Below are 15,297 nucleotides of genomic sequence, written 5' to 3'. Positions count from 1 at the left end.
GGTGTTGTGGGTAGGTTGCAAGATTGTTGTGGGTAGTTGCCAGGGGTTGCTAGGGTCTTGTAGGTAATTGCCAGGGCATTGTTATGGTGTTGCTAGGATGGTTGTTGCCAGGGCAGTGCTAAGGGTTTGCTAGGGTTATGTGTGCTGTTGCGGCGGCATTGTTATAGAGTTGCAAGAAATGTTGTGATTAGTTGTCAGGGGTTGCTAAGGTGTTGTGGGTAGTTGCCAGGGCATTGCTATGGGTTGATTATTTACTGATCAAGCATCTCTATGATACTGTTCAGATCCAATCTTCAGTGTAATTATAGATTACTAGGAAAAAAGCAATTAGCAAACATTAGCAACAACATCAAGATTAAAAATAATAGTGAGTGTGCAGAAGTTGAACTGAACAGTCAGCTGACTCAGTCTGACTCATCCTGGGCCAACAAAACAAGCAGAAGGAGACAATTTATTGTTCATCTGGAAACAAAAACATATAAAGTCAGTGTTATTTTACTTCATCTGCAAACTTTGGCCAAGATGAATCAAATCACGAGGGAGCAGTGATGCGGTGGCATAACCAAAATATGCTGTACAGACTGTCATTCTGAACATAGATGTGGCTGTGATTATGCTGCAGTGTGTTTGGCAGACACTCTTCATGCACACTATAGATTTTCAGTATGTATACTCGTGAGAATTAAACTCATGTCTTTGGCATTACCAAAACCATGTGCTACCGGCAACGAAATAAGTGAAGTCATTTGGTGGATTTGAATAAAAAAATAAATAAAAACCACAACACAGAACATTGTTCAAAGTAACTTCATGTACTGTTTACACAGATTACTCATCTGTTTACGCAACAGCGACTCATTCTTGAGTAGCATTTTAAACATCTCAAAACAAAAGTAAAATCAACACTGCAACCATTCAGATCATGAAATATTTAGCAAAATAATTCATTTAAATATTTTAAAAACTAGAAAAAAGATATTTTAAATGTAAAATAATTATTATTACTTACCATGATTTTGTACTATATTCTTTATCATAAAAATAAATGGTCATTAAAATACATATCAAATAAACAGAATAAATTATTATTATTATGCAAATCTGTCACTATAATGAACATAATTAAACCACAAAAATTAAAATTATACACAATTTTTCACTAATTGTGGTTATATTTTATGGTTTATATCACTTTTTTAAAATTCAAATTAATATTTATTATAGTGTACAGGTATTTAAAAATCTATTAGTTCTGGGGTATATAGTACAAAAATACACTGTATAGTAGATATTTTTGTATATGTACTATATTTTTGACATTATAAAAAAAAGATTATTTAATCGTTGCAGATCATGGGTAAACACACAACTTCACCTGGACAACAATTCTGTCACTTATTGAACTACAAATCCCGTCATTCACTTCGTACACACACCTGTTCCGGTGTTCCGTTGATCACTCACTCACTCACTCACTCACTCACACACTCACACACTCACACACTCACACACTCACACACACTCACACACTCACACTCACACACACACATCCGGGAGCTGCTCAAGGACTGATTACTAGGACTATACAGCACAGACACACACATCAGTGCTGAGTCTTGTTATACTGTTTGTGAACATTACGACGCGTTTCCCTTGTCTAGCCTAGCCGTGTTTTGACCCTTTGCCTTGTTCTCTCATTTTGTTTCTTTGCTGCCTGTCCTGACCATTTGCCTGTTTGTGACCACGATTTTGGATTACTTGCATGTACCCATTTGCTCCTGTGTTTGACTCGCCTGACTGACCATTCTCTATTCAATAAACTTTATCATAAAAATATTAAGAAGTGGTCATTAAAACACATATCAAAAAATTACAATCAAATTAAAATTATTATTATTATGCAAAACTGCCACTATAAGAAATATAAACCACAAAAATGAAAATTATACACAATTTTTCAATAATTTTTTTTCTTTTTTTTTCTTTTGTTTAATTCAAATAATTATTTATAATAGCGTAAATGACTATTTAAAAATCTTTTAGTTCTTAGGGTAAATAGTTAAAAAATATAGTACATATTTCTTTATATATATACTATATTTTTGACATTCTAAAATATATTTCAAATGTAAAATAATTATTACTTACTATGATATTGTACTATATGTTTTATCATTTAGATATCAATAAGAGGTAATTAAATACATATCAATAAACTACATACCAAATAACATTATTATTATTATTATGCAAAACTACCACTATAATAATTATAATTAAACCGCAAAAATAGAACTTAAAATTATACACTTATATATAGTATATAGTACATATACTATATACATACATATAATAAATAGTACTTATTTTTGTATATGTACTATATTTGACACTATAAAAAATATTTTAAATATAAAATAATAATTATTCTGATTTTGTACTATATGTTTTAATATAAATATATAAATAAGTGATAAACTTATTAATCAATAAACTATAAACTAAAAAGAAAATATGTTCTTATTATTAATATTATTATTACTATCATTATCATTATTATTATCATAATTTTAATGCAAAACTGCCACTTTAATAAATATAATTAAACCACAAAAATTGTAATTATAGAACATTTTTAAACAATTGTTATATATTTTTTACAATATTATTATAATGTAAAGAACTATTTACAAATCTATCAATTCTGCATTTTAAACATCATACTGCTGCACATCAAATTACTATTTAAAAATACTAATATCTCTGAGATAAACAGTCCTCTTTCTTTTACTCAGATCACGAGGCCTGTCCAAAGGAAGAGGATTTATGAGTGAATAAACATGGAGTAAGTGACAGAAGAAGCATGTGAGATTTGGGAATGGCAGCCAGTCATGTGTTGGGTCAGCTTAGAATTTAATGCATTGTGTGTGTGTTGGCTCCATCTTTGCCAGCACCTTCACTTAGACTTGAGTCCAGTCAGGGTTTCCCCCATCAACACACACTCCATTCCCCAGTGTCTCGTCTTCCCATGTCCCAGTGTTTACGGCCTGCAGCAGCGTCTGACTGGGATCCAGTTACCGACAGTCAAATGACTCTTTTTCCATCACCCTTCATCAACACAGCACCACGTGCATTTTTTAACAACAAAACAACGTGTGTGTGTGTGTGAGTGAGGGAGAGATCAGAGGAAGGAGAACGTGGATACTTAATGGATATCATTTCAATCTCACTGCATTCATAAAGCAGGTCTATAATTAAAACCTGTCCTGCACACACTGATGCGTTTAAAGGAACACTCCACTTTTTTTTTTGCAATAGGCTCATCTTACAAGTAAGTTTTACCTTATTGGAATCCATTCAGCTGATCTCCGGGTCTGGCTGGAGCACTTTTAGCTTAGCTTAGCATAAGTCAATGAATCGGATTAGACCATTAGCGATCTCGCTAAAAAAGTTTCCCATTTAAACTGGACACTTTTGTAGTTACATCGTGTTCTAAGACCAATTGAAAATGAAAAGTTAATATTTTCTATGCTAATATGTCTAGGAGTTCTCATTCGGGCGTAATAATCAAGGAACTTTGCTGCTGTACCATAACTGCAGCAGGCGCAATGATATTATGCAGCACCCAAGCGGCAACCTCCAGCACTCCCTTGTGAAGCAAATACGGAAGTAATTGAAACTGCAATTCATGGAAATTCTGCTAGTCCTGTCTCTATATAGAATAAATTTCTATTGAGCTCACTGTTAAAATGGCCGACTTTACAGCAGAAAAAAAGGTGTTTACAGCCTGGTACAAAGAACGATTTTAGTTCAAATAGCTAATATTACCCTTCATGACAACTGTGAGGGAAGTGAATTTTTTTTATAACTCATCTGTTTCCTTTATATTAGATTATATCAAGTCTGCATAATTAAGGGCGTGGCCACTTGAGTGACAGCTAGGTCTCGCTGGTCACCGTCACTTCACCTCAGCTGATTCCAGCTGATTAGCCGCTGAACTTGACATTTACATCTGATTTTTGTGTTGTTTTATGTGGCTTTACACAGTCAGCTGCCTTTTGGAATTATTTCTCACAATTATCAGATGATATGGCATGCTGTGTGCACTTAATTGTGCTCACAAACCATTCAAGTGGCCTCCATTTCCCAGGTGAGGGGAACTATATACTTATATACCATCTCTATGAATGTGTTTTATTTAAGATCATTTATCATTTATAATTGTCTTTACACCTGTAATGCATTCCAGAATCTGACAGATTGATTCGCTGTAGGCTCTAGAACAGTCATCTGAAGCGTTGTCATACAGTGTTAAATTGTTATTCGGCTATATCTCAGTCACTTCAGTGCCCAAATTTAACCCACAAGCAGCAAAATGAGTAAGAAACAGACGTCTTTGGAAAGTTTCTTTGCTAAGGGGAAAAAGTACAGTGAAGAACCCGCAAACTGCCAAAGAATAGATCCGCAATCCATTTGTCAACCAATCCAGCATGTCTGTGCAAGAAGATCAACTGATTGAGATCGCAAATGACGCCGGCCTTTTAGGGGCCATTCACATATCGCGTCTTTTCTAGAGTTTGAACAGGTTCGGTATTTCCAGTAGAGGTGCACGGCTTGCGCTCACAAGCGCACCGCGAGTCACGTGACAAGAATTGACCAATCAGCTTCAGTTTGTATGGAATATACACATTTCAGAAGACTAATTATTTCAGACAAACATAGAACACCCAAAACCTGCATTTTTGCCCATAAATAAAACTTGTATCAGAGTGACAGCGATGTATTGTAAGCTTGTCATCCTTTGAACGAGGTCAAGTTTCATTTCCAAAGACATTATTGCTGTTCTTCCAATAAACTAGTCAATGATGACATGCTAACCATCATGCTAAATCATAGATGCGTCATCTTTAGTGTTATCTTTCCTTGTCTGTTTGACATATTTAGATGTAATTTTCTGCTTCCTATGATGTCAAATATGTTTACCCACTACATTAGAATAAACTCAACTAACAGAGCTGGACACGTCTGCCTTATTCACATCCAAAACTGGAAGCCTAATGTCTAATCTTAATTGATGTTCAACACACATAAATCAGTTCAAATGTCAGAAAGTTTTGTCCAGGGTTTTGGGACCCCTTAAAGGTTTTCCATTGAGAAAATATGGTGCATATACATGATTGTTATGACAGCAGCAGCAGCAGCAGCATAGCAACACCTTGGACCACAACAGTGAGTTTTGCACAGGGAAAAGTGTGTTTTCTTCATATCTAGATAAGTTTTCATATCTGCTTATGAGGCATATTTCTAACACTATTCTACTTTCATGCAGGGCACATTCCCACTCTCACTTTCTGTCATTTATTTCCGTTTTTCCCAGAAAAGTGTGGCCATGGATCACTGACATTACTGGGCTTAATTAGAGATGTTTGTAGAGTTTTACCATATGGCCTGGAGAACCGTGTGAGGCACAGAATGATAGAGAGAGAAAGAGAGAGAGAGTACTCTGTGTACTGGGAGGAGTTGTTTGGTTAGTCATTGACAGAATATGGAGCAAAGTTACTCTCTCACACCATTTATCACTCCATGAGGAGATTGACCTCTTGAAGCTTCAGCGGTGGAGTTTAGAACAGACAATGGCCTAATTATACGGCATTGGAACATGAGGTGCACGCTTACCCAGTGCAAACACACAATATGATGGTGTTTACGCTTTTAATACAGCCTATAAAAATATCACACACATGCAAAAGATGAGCCTGGGACTGGCGAGGCGGATTCTATTCTCTATATCTATCTGTCGTATTTATAAAGGTTATTTATCATATCCCCAAGCACATTTCCAATCAATTCAACGGCATTTTATTGAACGCAAATTAGAGCAAATGTTTTGAGCAGCGAGTGACTGGTTTGTTAAACTGGTTTGGCTGGTTACTGAAGAAGGAGAGTACACTGATGAAATGCACGTTCTTGTATTTACTTAGGTCTCCAGTCTGATAACACACTGGTTTGCTTTAGTTTATTTTAGAAAAGCAATGCAGATAAAAAAGGATAGAAAGAAAAAAGATTTGTATTAATTTGTATAGTTATTCACAATCTTCATCTCTATTACTATTTAAAAGATTGGGGTCAGTAAATTTTACATTTACAGTACAACTAGTAAATTACATATTAAATAAATACTGCTCTTTTAAAAAACACTGAAAGAAAATATATGTATTATGGTTTCCACAGAAATACGAAGCAGAAAAACTGCATCCTTATAGGGCTGTGCGGTTAATGGCCCATTTCCACTGAGTGGTACAGTACGGTACGGGTCGGTACGGGTCACCTTTATCAGACTTGCGTTTCCACTGCTAAAAGGGTACCAATGGTACTCTTTTTGTGGGCATGGTGTACAACAGAAATGTTCTCACAAAACAGACGCTTTATACACATAAATACTTCTATATAAATGTTCATTACTAACCTTTCTATGAATATAATTTGATTATAACTGCAGATCAAAGACAGCGCGAATTAGCCTACTGTAACGTCTGTAATTATATGAAATAAATAAATAAATGCAACATATATGAACACATACAGACCCTTACTGTCGCCGACATGTTACCAATTACAGAAAAAACTACACACAGCATACATTTAGTCCTTATTTGTCCTCAAAAACAACACAAAAATATAGCCCACAGTCAGTGCAAACCTCTCATCTGTGTCTGTAATCTTCAGCAGCACATGTGGCCTCTTTTTAGAGAATAATTCCATTCCCAGTTCATAATAGTTCAATAGGTGATGATAATAGTTAAACATGGCAGTTTGTTCACGTTTGCTGAAAAAATTAATTTGCTTTAATCTCTCGGCTGTGTGTTTAAAACATGGCGGTTGCTTTGTTTCATTCTGGCTTGTTCTGCCAGCGAATGACGTGTCTTTGTAAACCAATAGCGTTCAGCTGCGCGTCTAGCTCCTCTGCCTTTTGGTGCCCTTGGTACCCTTTGCAAAGGGTGACCAAAAAGTGTAACGATATGGTTCGCTTTTAGGTACCCTTTGATAGTGGAAACGGCCATAAAAGAGTACCGAACCGTACCGTACTGTACCACTCAGTGAAAACGGGCCATAATTGACATAGTGTCGCAATCGCGATTTGGACATGCGTGATTTCTAAATCGCCTAACAGTATGATCTTTTTACCGACTGATACTACTCTCGCAATGTTATTTATATATAATGTTATTTGAACCAATCATAACGCAGTGCGACTAAACCAAAGACTATAGAATACACAAGATATGTCACTCGTATCTTTTTGAATGGGGAAAAGTGTAATTGTCAATAGGGTGAATAAAGCCCCGCCGACTAGTACAGGAGCCAATCATCGATCGCTTTATGGTGAAAAAAGCCCGCCTTCTAGTACAGGAGCCAATCATCAAAGACTATAGATTGACAATACTCTGGGGGAGGGGCTTGGACCAGACGTGAGTTTCTGTAGATTTTGTGTGATTTGGACATTTACAAATGAAACTAAAAGGATAGTTGTAGTTTAATTGTATTGGTGATTCCTAATTTGAAATGTAATGGTAAGCTTGGCAATCCATTTTGGAGAATTTGATGTTTCCCCATTCAGACAGAATGCCCGAGAGGCATTTCAAAAATGGCTGCTGAGTAAAATGAGTTGAACTTTAACTAAACGGAGCGCGGGAACAGGAGAAGATGAGTTCCTTACAGGAGGAAAACAGGACATCTGTGGTGTGGGATTACTTCGGATACTGGAAGGTTGATTTATTGAAGAACCAGGTAACTTATAAGACCTGCCAATCACATATCGCGTCTAAAAGCCTGTCGAAAGCACGAGGCGCAGCATTTTCAATGCGTTGTGTGCTCGTGCTCCTTTGTCATGGATAGGTGACCATCAACCTTTTGATGCTTTCAACTAGGTGCGCCTGGAGAACGCATGGTCGTCGCTCCCAATATGTGCTCGCAACCCACATGCCTCCGTTGAAAATAACAAACAGCACGGCTTTTCACGGCATCGTCACAAATAGATCTATGATCTACAGCAGGGGTCATCAAACTTGTTCCTGGAGGGCCGGTGTCCTGCAGATTTTAGCTCCAACCCTAATTAAACACACCTGAACAAGCTAATCAAGGTCTTACTAGGTATAATTGAAACATCCAGGCAAGTGTGTTGAGGCATGCTGGAGCTAAACCCTGCAGGGACACCGGCCCTCCAGGACCGAGACTGGTGACCCCTGATCTACAGTATGCATGGTAAAAAAAAAATCTGTAGAAAACGTAGAAAAGTACACGCAACTACTTCTGTGGTCAAGCAGTTTGATGATGCAGTTTGAGTTTGATGTTGCACACACACACAGTAGCCTATTTATTTGTTTTGCCATAAATCTGTTCCCGAAACTCTAATCCCAGTCTTTCAGAATGAAATGCCTACTTTATTACATCCAATCAGCTTGCAGTAGAAAAAAACTAGCTCCGCCCACTGTTTTCTCATTTATTATTCTGTTTCTCTAGGAGCTGCGTCAGTTGCAGCTTCCGCTTTATGTGAACTTTAAAAAGTGACTAAAATCAAAATAGAAATAGTGACTGTGACAATGCACTGATAATGAGCAAAAACACATTGAATGACAGTAAAAAGTAGCCATTTTGATTTTTTCTTGCTTTGCATCTGTTTTAGAGACATGTTTTATGTCTTTGATAAAGATCTAATTGTTTTCTTTTGGAAATAGGTTTCAGATTTCTACTGTAAAACATCTGTGCGTGTCAAAAATTGTGATTAAAATCGAAATCGCAACATTGTTTAAGAAAATTCGGATAGGTTTCTTTTGCCCATATCGCACAGTCCTACTTCCTAACCATTAAATCAGCATTTATAAGAGATTTCTGAAAGATCATGTGACACTACAAGCTGAAGTAATGATGCTGAACACTATAGTCGACATTACAGGAATACCATACATTTCACAATCTATTACAATCGAAATATGCAGAAAACAGTGCATTTATAGCATTTTCTATACCAAATTAAATCAAAGAAATACAGGATTTATTAATTATACATGAAGACTTACAAATTTCACAAACTCCAAACTTTTGAACATTAGTGTAAACTGATATTTAATATGATATTTAAAGAATCACTAACAATTATTCTGTGTATATAATGGTTACTGCACCTCAAGACATCATTTAGATGTTTCATTTTGAGAGATTCAGCAGCTTTTATCCATGAAAATGAATGTGTTAATGGGTCCAATTTCTATAAATCCCCTATTCTCTGCTGACAATTCTAAAATACTAAATAAAAATCAGTATATGAGGTGAGATTAGTGTATACATGATCATAGTATGGCTGCACCGTGGTGCAGTGGGTTGCACGATCGCCTCACAGCAAGATGGTCGATGGTTCGAGCTACGGCTGGGTCAGTTGGCATTTCTGTGTGGAGTTTGCATGTTCTCCCGGTGTTGGTGTGGGTTTCCTTCGGGTGCTCTGGTTTTCCTCAAAAGTCCAAAGACATGTGCTATAGGTGAATGGGTAAGCTAAACTGTTTGTAGTGTATGTGTGTGAATGAGAGTGTATGGGTGTTTCCCAGTGACGGAAGGGTATCCACTGCGTAAAACATATGCAGGATAAGTTGGCGGTTCATTCCGCTGTGGCGACCCCTGATTAATAAAGGGACTAAGCCAAAAAAAATGAATGAATGAATGTTTGCCAACCAATCACAAGCAATAAACAGCTCTGCACCATCAACGCATTTGTATACAGAAAATGCATTTCTTCAGATATTTTAGATGGTCTTTTGGATTTTGTTTACAATTTTTTAACCCCCCCCATCTTAACCAGCGGAAAAAACAACACAAACGTTCAGTACCTGCCGATGTCTTGTGCTGATTCGCTTGGAAGTTTGGCCAGCGCTCTGTGCTGGAGAGAAGCTCTGTGAAGAGACTGTGTGATGGGGATACAGTAAACCCTCTGAACAACCACCTCAACAGGGCCGCTCTGAGACCCCGACGACCCACAATCCTCCACTGCATCCAGCAGAGATTTCCGAACTCCTGTTCTGTTCAACTCAACCACCTGAGAATAAAAGAATGGAAAAAATCGCATAAAAAACACAACATTAGTAATAGTTCTTTTGACTTTTATATTTCTTTCAGATTTAATATCACCACTGAATGAAGCTCATAACAAGAATCAGTGTTGCCATGTCATCTCAAAACGCTCTGGTCAAATGAAATCGCTGTTTTTTTGTTTTAAACATTCAACATTTATTTGTAAAAGGCACATCTAGATGAACAATATCGGTATTACAACAATAGTATATGAGAAAGAGTTGCGATCAAACTGAGAAATGTATTTTATGTGGCAAGCGTTTGAGTGTTGCATTAACAGGTTGTTTATCCAAATTTGACCAATGGAATGGGGCCTTACTATCTTTGTACACTCCTCCCAAGTAAGTTTTATTCTGCTATTAGAATTAGTTAGAATTGCTAATTAGTATTTATAAAGTAAATACTAATGGTGGGAGGTAAGAAAAGAGAGGAAAATGATAACAGTCAATTAAAATCAGAATATTTGCTGAGGTTTTCAACCATTACAGTGTTTAGAGCAAGTCTAAATGCTTTGTTTTTAGCCTGAATTAGATTTATTTAGATCTGAAACATAGCGTTTACCTGTTTATTTTAGCATGATCATTACATTAAAATAGCATTTCTCTAAAATCATAATCGTAACAACAACAACAGGGCATAATTTTCATTTTAAAGGTGCAGTATGTCAGTTTGACACGCATTGGTTGAACTAGGTATTGCACTCCAAGTTCAAAACACAAGCAAGCGCAGGTTGCCAGATTGACGACACCAACAGCAGTGTGCCCGACTATCGAGTCTAAAGGCTGATTTAAGGCTGATTTAAACCATGTTTTGAATAAAAGCAATGTCACATGATAGAAGGAATACCTTCATATTAAAAAGAGGTTTTGTTCTAACCAACACCTGGAATTTATAGTTTAGAAACGGCTTCTGTTTCTCACAGGTGAACAACAGGACTGACAATGATCACCTCAGGTACACCTCATGTGCTTTATTCAGTGTTAAATGCTAATAATGTGAGTTTGAATGCCATTTTACATGACATTTATTGCCATACTACTGAAAGCAGCAGCAGATAGTTCACCTCAGACCTTGAAAATAAAATAAACAGCTTGAAATTGAACTTTAGAACTGTGACTCAATGCAAACCAACACATATCAGTGATTCAGCATCCACAAATATTAATGTTAAAGAGGTTCAATATGTATTAACTAGATTATAAACCTTACCATTTCGTTGGAGTGCAGTGAGTGCACTATTATGTGCTTCTGAATGACTGTATTTATATTTCTGTCATGGTTAGTCTGGTGCAAACACCCATATTATCACTACAAATCTGCTGAAATATAATTGGCTAAACTGGCATTGGGTGAGTGAAAGGTACAAAAGCAAAGACAGATGTTTCAGCATGTAATGCACATTTTTAAAGCAGAATATCTGACTTCAACATGTTTTTCAGATAAACAAGAATGTTCACTTAGCATGTTTCTTAAATACCAGCAAACATATTATGGTATTTTTATGCTATGAAAAAAGTACATACATCAACTTTAATAATAAATAAAGACTAGACTTAAACTGACTGGCCATCTCAGCAAAAAACATTATTTGAAATATGTTAATTTAGATTTGTTTGAATACAATTGCGGACTATTTGACACATCTTTCACCTCTGAGCTGTATATGCTAGCAGAGCAGAAGCAGGAGAGCAGTTTTGGAATATTTGTTGTATTTTTTTAATCATTTAAGTTCACTTGATAGACTATTTAAAAATCTGTGGATATTATGGTCACATTTTATTTTGATGGTCCGTTTGTTGGATACAAGTTACATTGCATCTACATGCCAACTAGTTCTCATTAGATTATAAGTAGACTGTTAGGTTGGGGTTAGGGTTAGTGTAAGTTGACATGTACTTGCAAAGTTTCTAATAGTCAGTTAAATGTCTGCATATCAACAGATATTAAGTAGAGAGTCAATGAATACTCAAATGAAAAATCAAAATAAAGTGTTACCGATATTATTATGCACTTGTTGGGAAAAAGTGCTACTTTTTACTGTCATTATTGAATGCATCTACTTATTATCAATGCATTGTCGCAGTATAATTTGAGTCACCTTTTAAAAGTTGCGAAAAGCAGCCTATTGAATATTAAAAAACGCTAAATTTGTTGCTAGGTGTTTCTTGAAAACTATGTTGCTAGGGTAGTATGAAAAGTTGCTAAACCTAGCGACAAAATTTGTCAACACAGATTGACTGAATGACAAAGACTAAATGAACTGCATCATTCTTCAAATATCTTCTTAAAAAAGAATCTGCTGAGCACTCGCCCAACAAGAAAATTCGCCTTAGCCTTTGACACTAAACCAAATATTTATGCATGAAAACAACATCCCTCATTAATCACGAGACGAGTCACCGGAAACGGCAGCTGTCTCAATTACAGCAGCACATCTCTAAAACCACACTCTGAAATCTAACATAGGCGGTGGTCCCTCTTCTGGGAATTTGCGTTTGCTTCCCATGATCACATGAGAGGAACAGCTGACCAACCTGTTTACAGGGAACGGATCTCTCCGTTGACACTTGGCTCGTCTCTGACCGCCAAAGGCACCTGGTTAATGGCGGAGGTCTGCATTTCTCCACGGCCATTGCAGATTTGGGGTCTTCTGCGCGTTCCGCTTTAGTCTCCATGCAGACTTTCTGACTGAAGTGAGTGTTGAGGATTATGGGATAGCATTCGCCCTCCAAAACCAAATTCTGCCTAAAAGGAGATAAAAAGAAAATGGAAGGCTGTTGTTTCTGGACAAGACATCAAGTGTTTTGTAAATACCAAATGATGATTTTGTAATATTTTGTACCATTTCATTAGTACTGAGGCTCAAGTCAGTGTAGTTTGATACTCTTTCTATCCCTCTATGAATAGAAATCCTATTTAGCTGCATTAGAGTCATTCATTAGCTGTAATATTGACCGGCTTTATTGCTGAGAAGTAATAAAACACATTTCCACGTTTTAAATATCCACCTCCTGTTAAGTGTTCTTTTTTCAGTTCATGGTACCTTTTTTGCATACCTGTTTTTAACAAAAAGAGCTATAAAAATAACAATGGATCTTTTTGTTTTTGCACTTATTCTGTTATTATTGTGATTTGTATGCTACAAAGGGTTCAGCACGTGACTGAACTACTGTAATGAATCAAACTGAATCACAATTTGAGCCTGTTTAGGTCAAAAGAACCATATTATATACAGTGAGGGAAATAAGTATTCAACACGTCATCATTTTTCTCAGAAAACCTATTTCTAAAGGTGCCGTTCACTTAGAAATATCCCCAGATGCTGGTAAAAACCAAAGAAATCCACATATGAAACGACAACCAAATCTAATTAGTTTACAAATGAAGTTATCCATAATAAAAAGAAATGATGGCATTTCTGTGTGGAGTTTGCATGTTCTCTCCTTGTTCGCGTGAGTTTCATCCGGGTGCTCCAGTTTCACCCACAAGTCCAAAAACATGCGCTATAGGTGAATTGGGTAAGCTAAAATTTGTCAGTACTGTATGAGTGTGAAAGAGTGTGAATGAATGTTTACCAGTGATGGGTTGCGGATGGAAAGGCATCTGCTGGATAAGTTGGCGGCTCATTCCGCTGTGGTGACCCCAGATTAATAAAGGGACTAAGCCGAGAAAGAATATGAATGAATGAAAAAAAAATGAAACTATGCTGGAAAAAAGTATTGAACACATGACGAAAGGGAGGCGTAGAAAGGCAGTGAAAGCCCAGACAGCAGCCGAAATCTCTCAGTAGTTCTTCAACAACCCTCTGCCCTTCGTCATTGTAAATGAATATTCGCTGCTTCAGTCCAACATCTACACTAGCAGGATGGTGAAGATGACACCAGGGTGGACATTTCAGCAAGACAATGATCCAAAACGCAGCAAAGAAAACTCTCAAATGCTTTTAGAGAAAGACAATCAAGCTGTAGAGTGGCCTAGCCAATCACCTGACTTGAATCCAATAGAAAATACAAAATAAAGATCAGATTTGATAGACGAGAGCCTGAGAACCATCAAGATTTTTACACTCTGTTGATGTCTGTGAAAAACTCTCACCTGAGCAATGCATGTGACTTCATTCTACATACAAGAGGCATCTTCATCCATCCATCTGTCCATCTATTCATCTATCTATTCTTTCTGGAATATCAAGTTTAATTGTTTTGGATACCAAAGCAAAAAAAAACTATGTTTGCCACTTTCTTAAATGTGGAAATGTGGAAATATATTTTTATTGCAGAGTAAAAGCTTTGGGTTTTACAAAGTATCCCATTACTTATGCAATGTAAGAGGATGCAGAACGCGGAAGTGAATTATAGTGTAACTGGATCACAAAAATCATTGATGAAATGACAAAAAGCTTAAGAACCTTAAGCTATTTTTGTTTTCTGACTCATAAAAGCTCATGTTACTATTTTATACAAATATTCTATATCAGAGATGCCCAAAGTAGGGCCCGTGGGCTTAAGTTGGCCCATGATAACCTTTCATTTGGCTCACCACCCCATCTAAGAAAAGAGGGAGAAAGATGGTAAGGCTGTGGCGAATGCCTTTACAGAGATTGTCATTTCTAATTTAACATAACCTTTTTTGTTTATTTGTTGAGCTACAATAAACTAGCTCAAATTAAATGTTGTGAATTAATCAGATTAAAAAAAAAAGTGTAAATGCTGTCACTCGACAAATAAAGAACAATGTACAAGACATTGATGGGTAAACAAAGGCAAAAGCAGGTGCAGCTTGACTACAGTATTCAGTATTGAACTTTATTGTGTTGGAAGTACATTGTTAAATGTAAAAATAAATACACGACTTAAACTTATACAATATAAACGGATAAAGCAGACATATGTAACACCAGTAGAATTAAATAAATATAATAAAAACATACCAGATATTTGCAGAAATTTTGGGAAGCTAGAGGAACCTTGTTTCACTGCATTTGGCAGTGTACAAAGATTAAACTATTTTGGAAAGAGATAAGAGTCACAAGAGAAAAGATTTTTAAAAAATCCTCCTCGACCCAAAGCTTTTTTTTTGCTGGGCTTATACCCAGAGAACTTAAACTATAGTAAAAGTGAACAAGTATATATATACAGTTGTGTATATATATATATATATATATATATATATATATAT

At 36.3% G+C, this 15,297-nt stretch overlaps 1 protein-coding gene across 1 annotated transcript in view; it reads right to left on the bottom strand.

Annotated features, from left to right (window-relative positions):
* Window positions 1-15,297, bottom strand: part of spidr (scaffold protein involved in DNA repair) — a 105,855-nt gene that overhangs the window by 44,301 nt on the left and 46,257 nt on the right. The window contains exons 9-10 of the mRNA XM_056450222.1: window positions 12,654-12,864; window positions 9,879-10,084 (exon numbers count right to left, since the gene is read on the bottom strand). Coding sequence (XP_056306197.1) covers window positions 9,879-10,084; window positions 12,654-12,864 — 417 coding nt within the window. The remainder of the gene's footprint in view (window positions 1-9,878; window positions 10,085-12,653; window positions 12,865-15,297) is intronic.

The sequence above is a fragment of the Danio aesculapii genome, chromosome 24, assembly GCF_903798145.1.
Source record: "Danio aesculapii chromosome 24, fDanAes4.1, whole genome shotgun sequence".
Taxonomy (NCBI): Eukaryota; Metazoa; Chordata; class Actinopteri; order Cypriniformes; family Danionidae; genus Danio; species Danio aesculapii.
The sequence above is the reverse complement of the archived record's forward strand: the minus strand, read 5'-3'. Positions and strand labels throughout refer to the sequence as shown.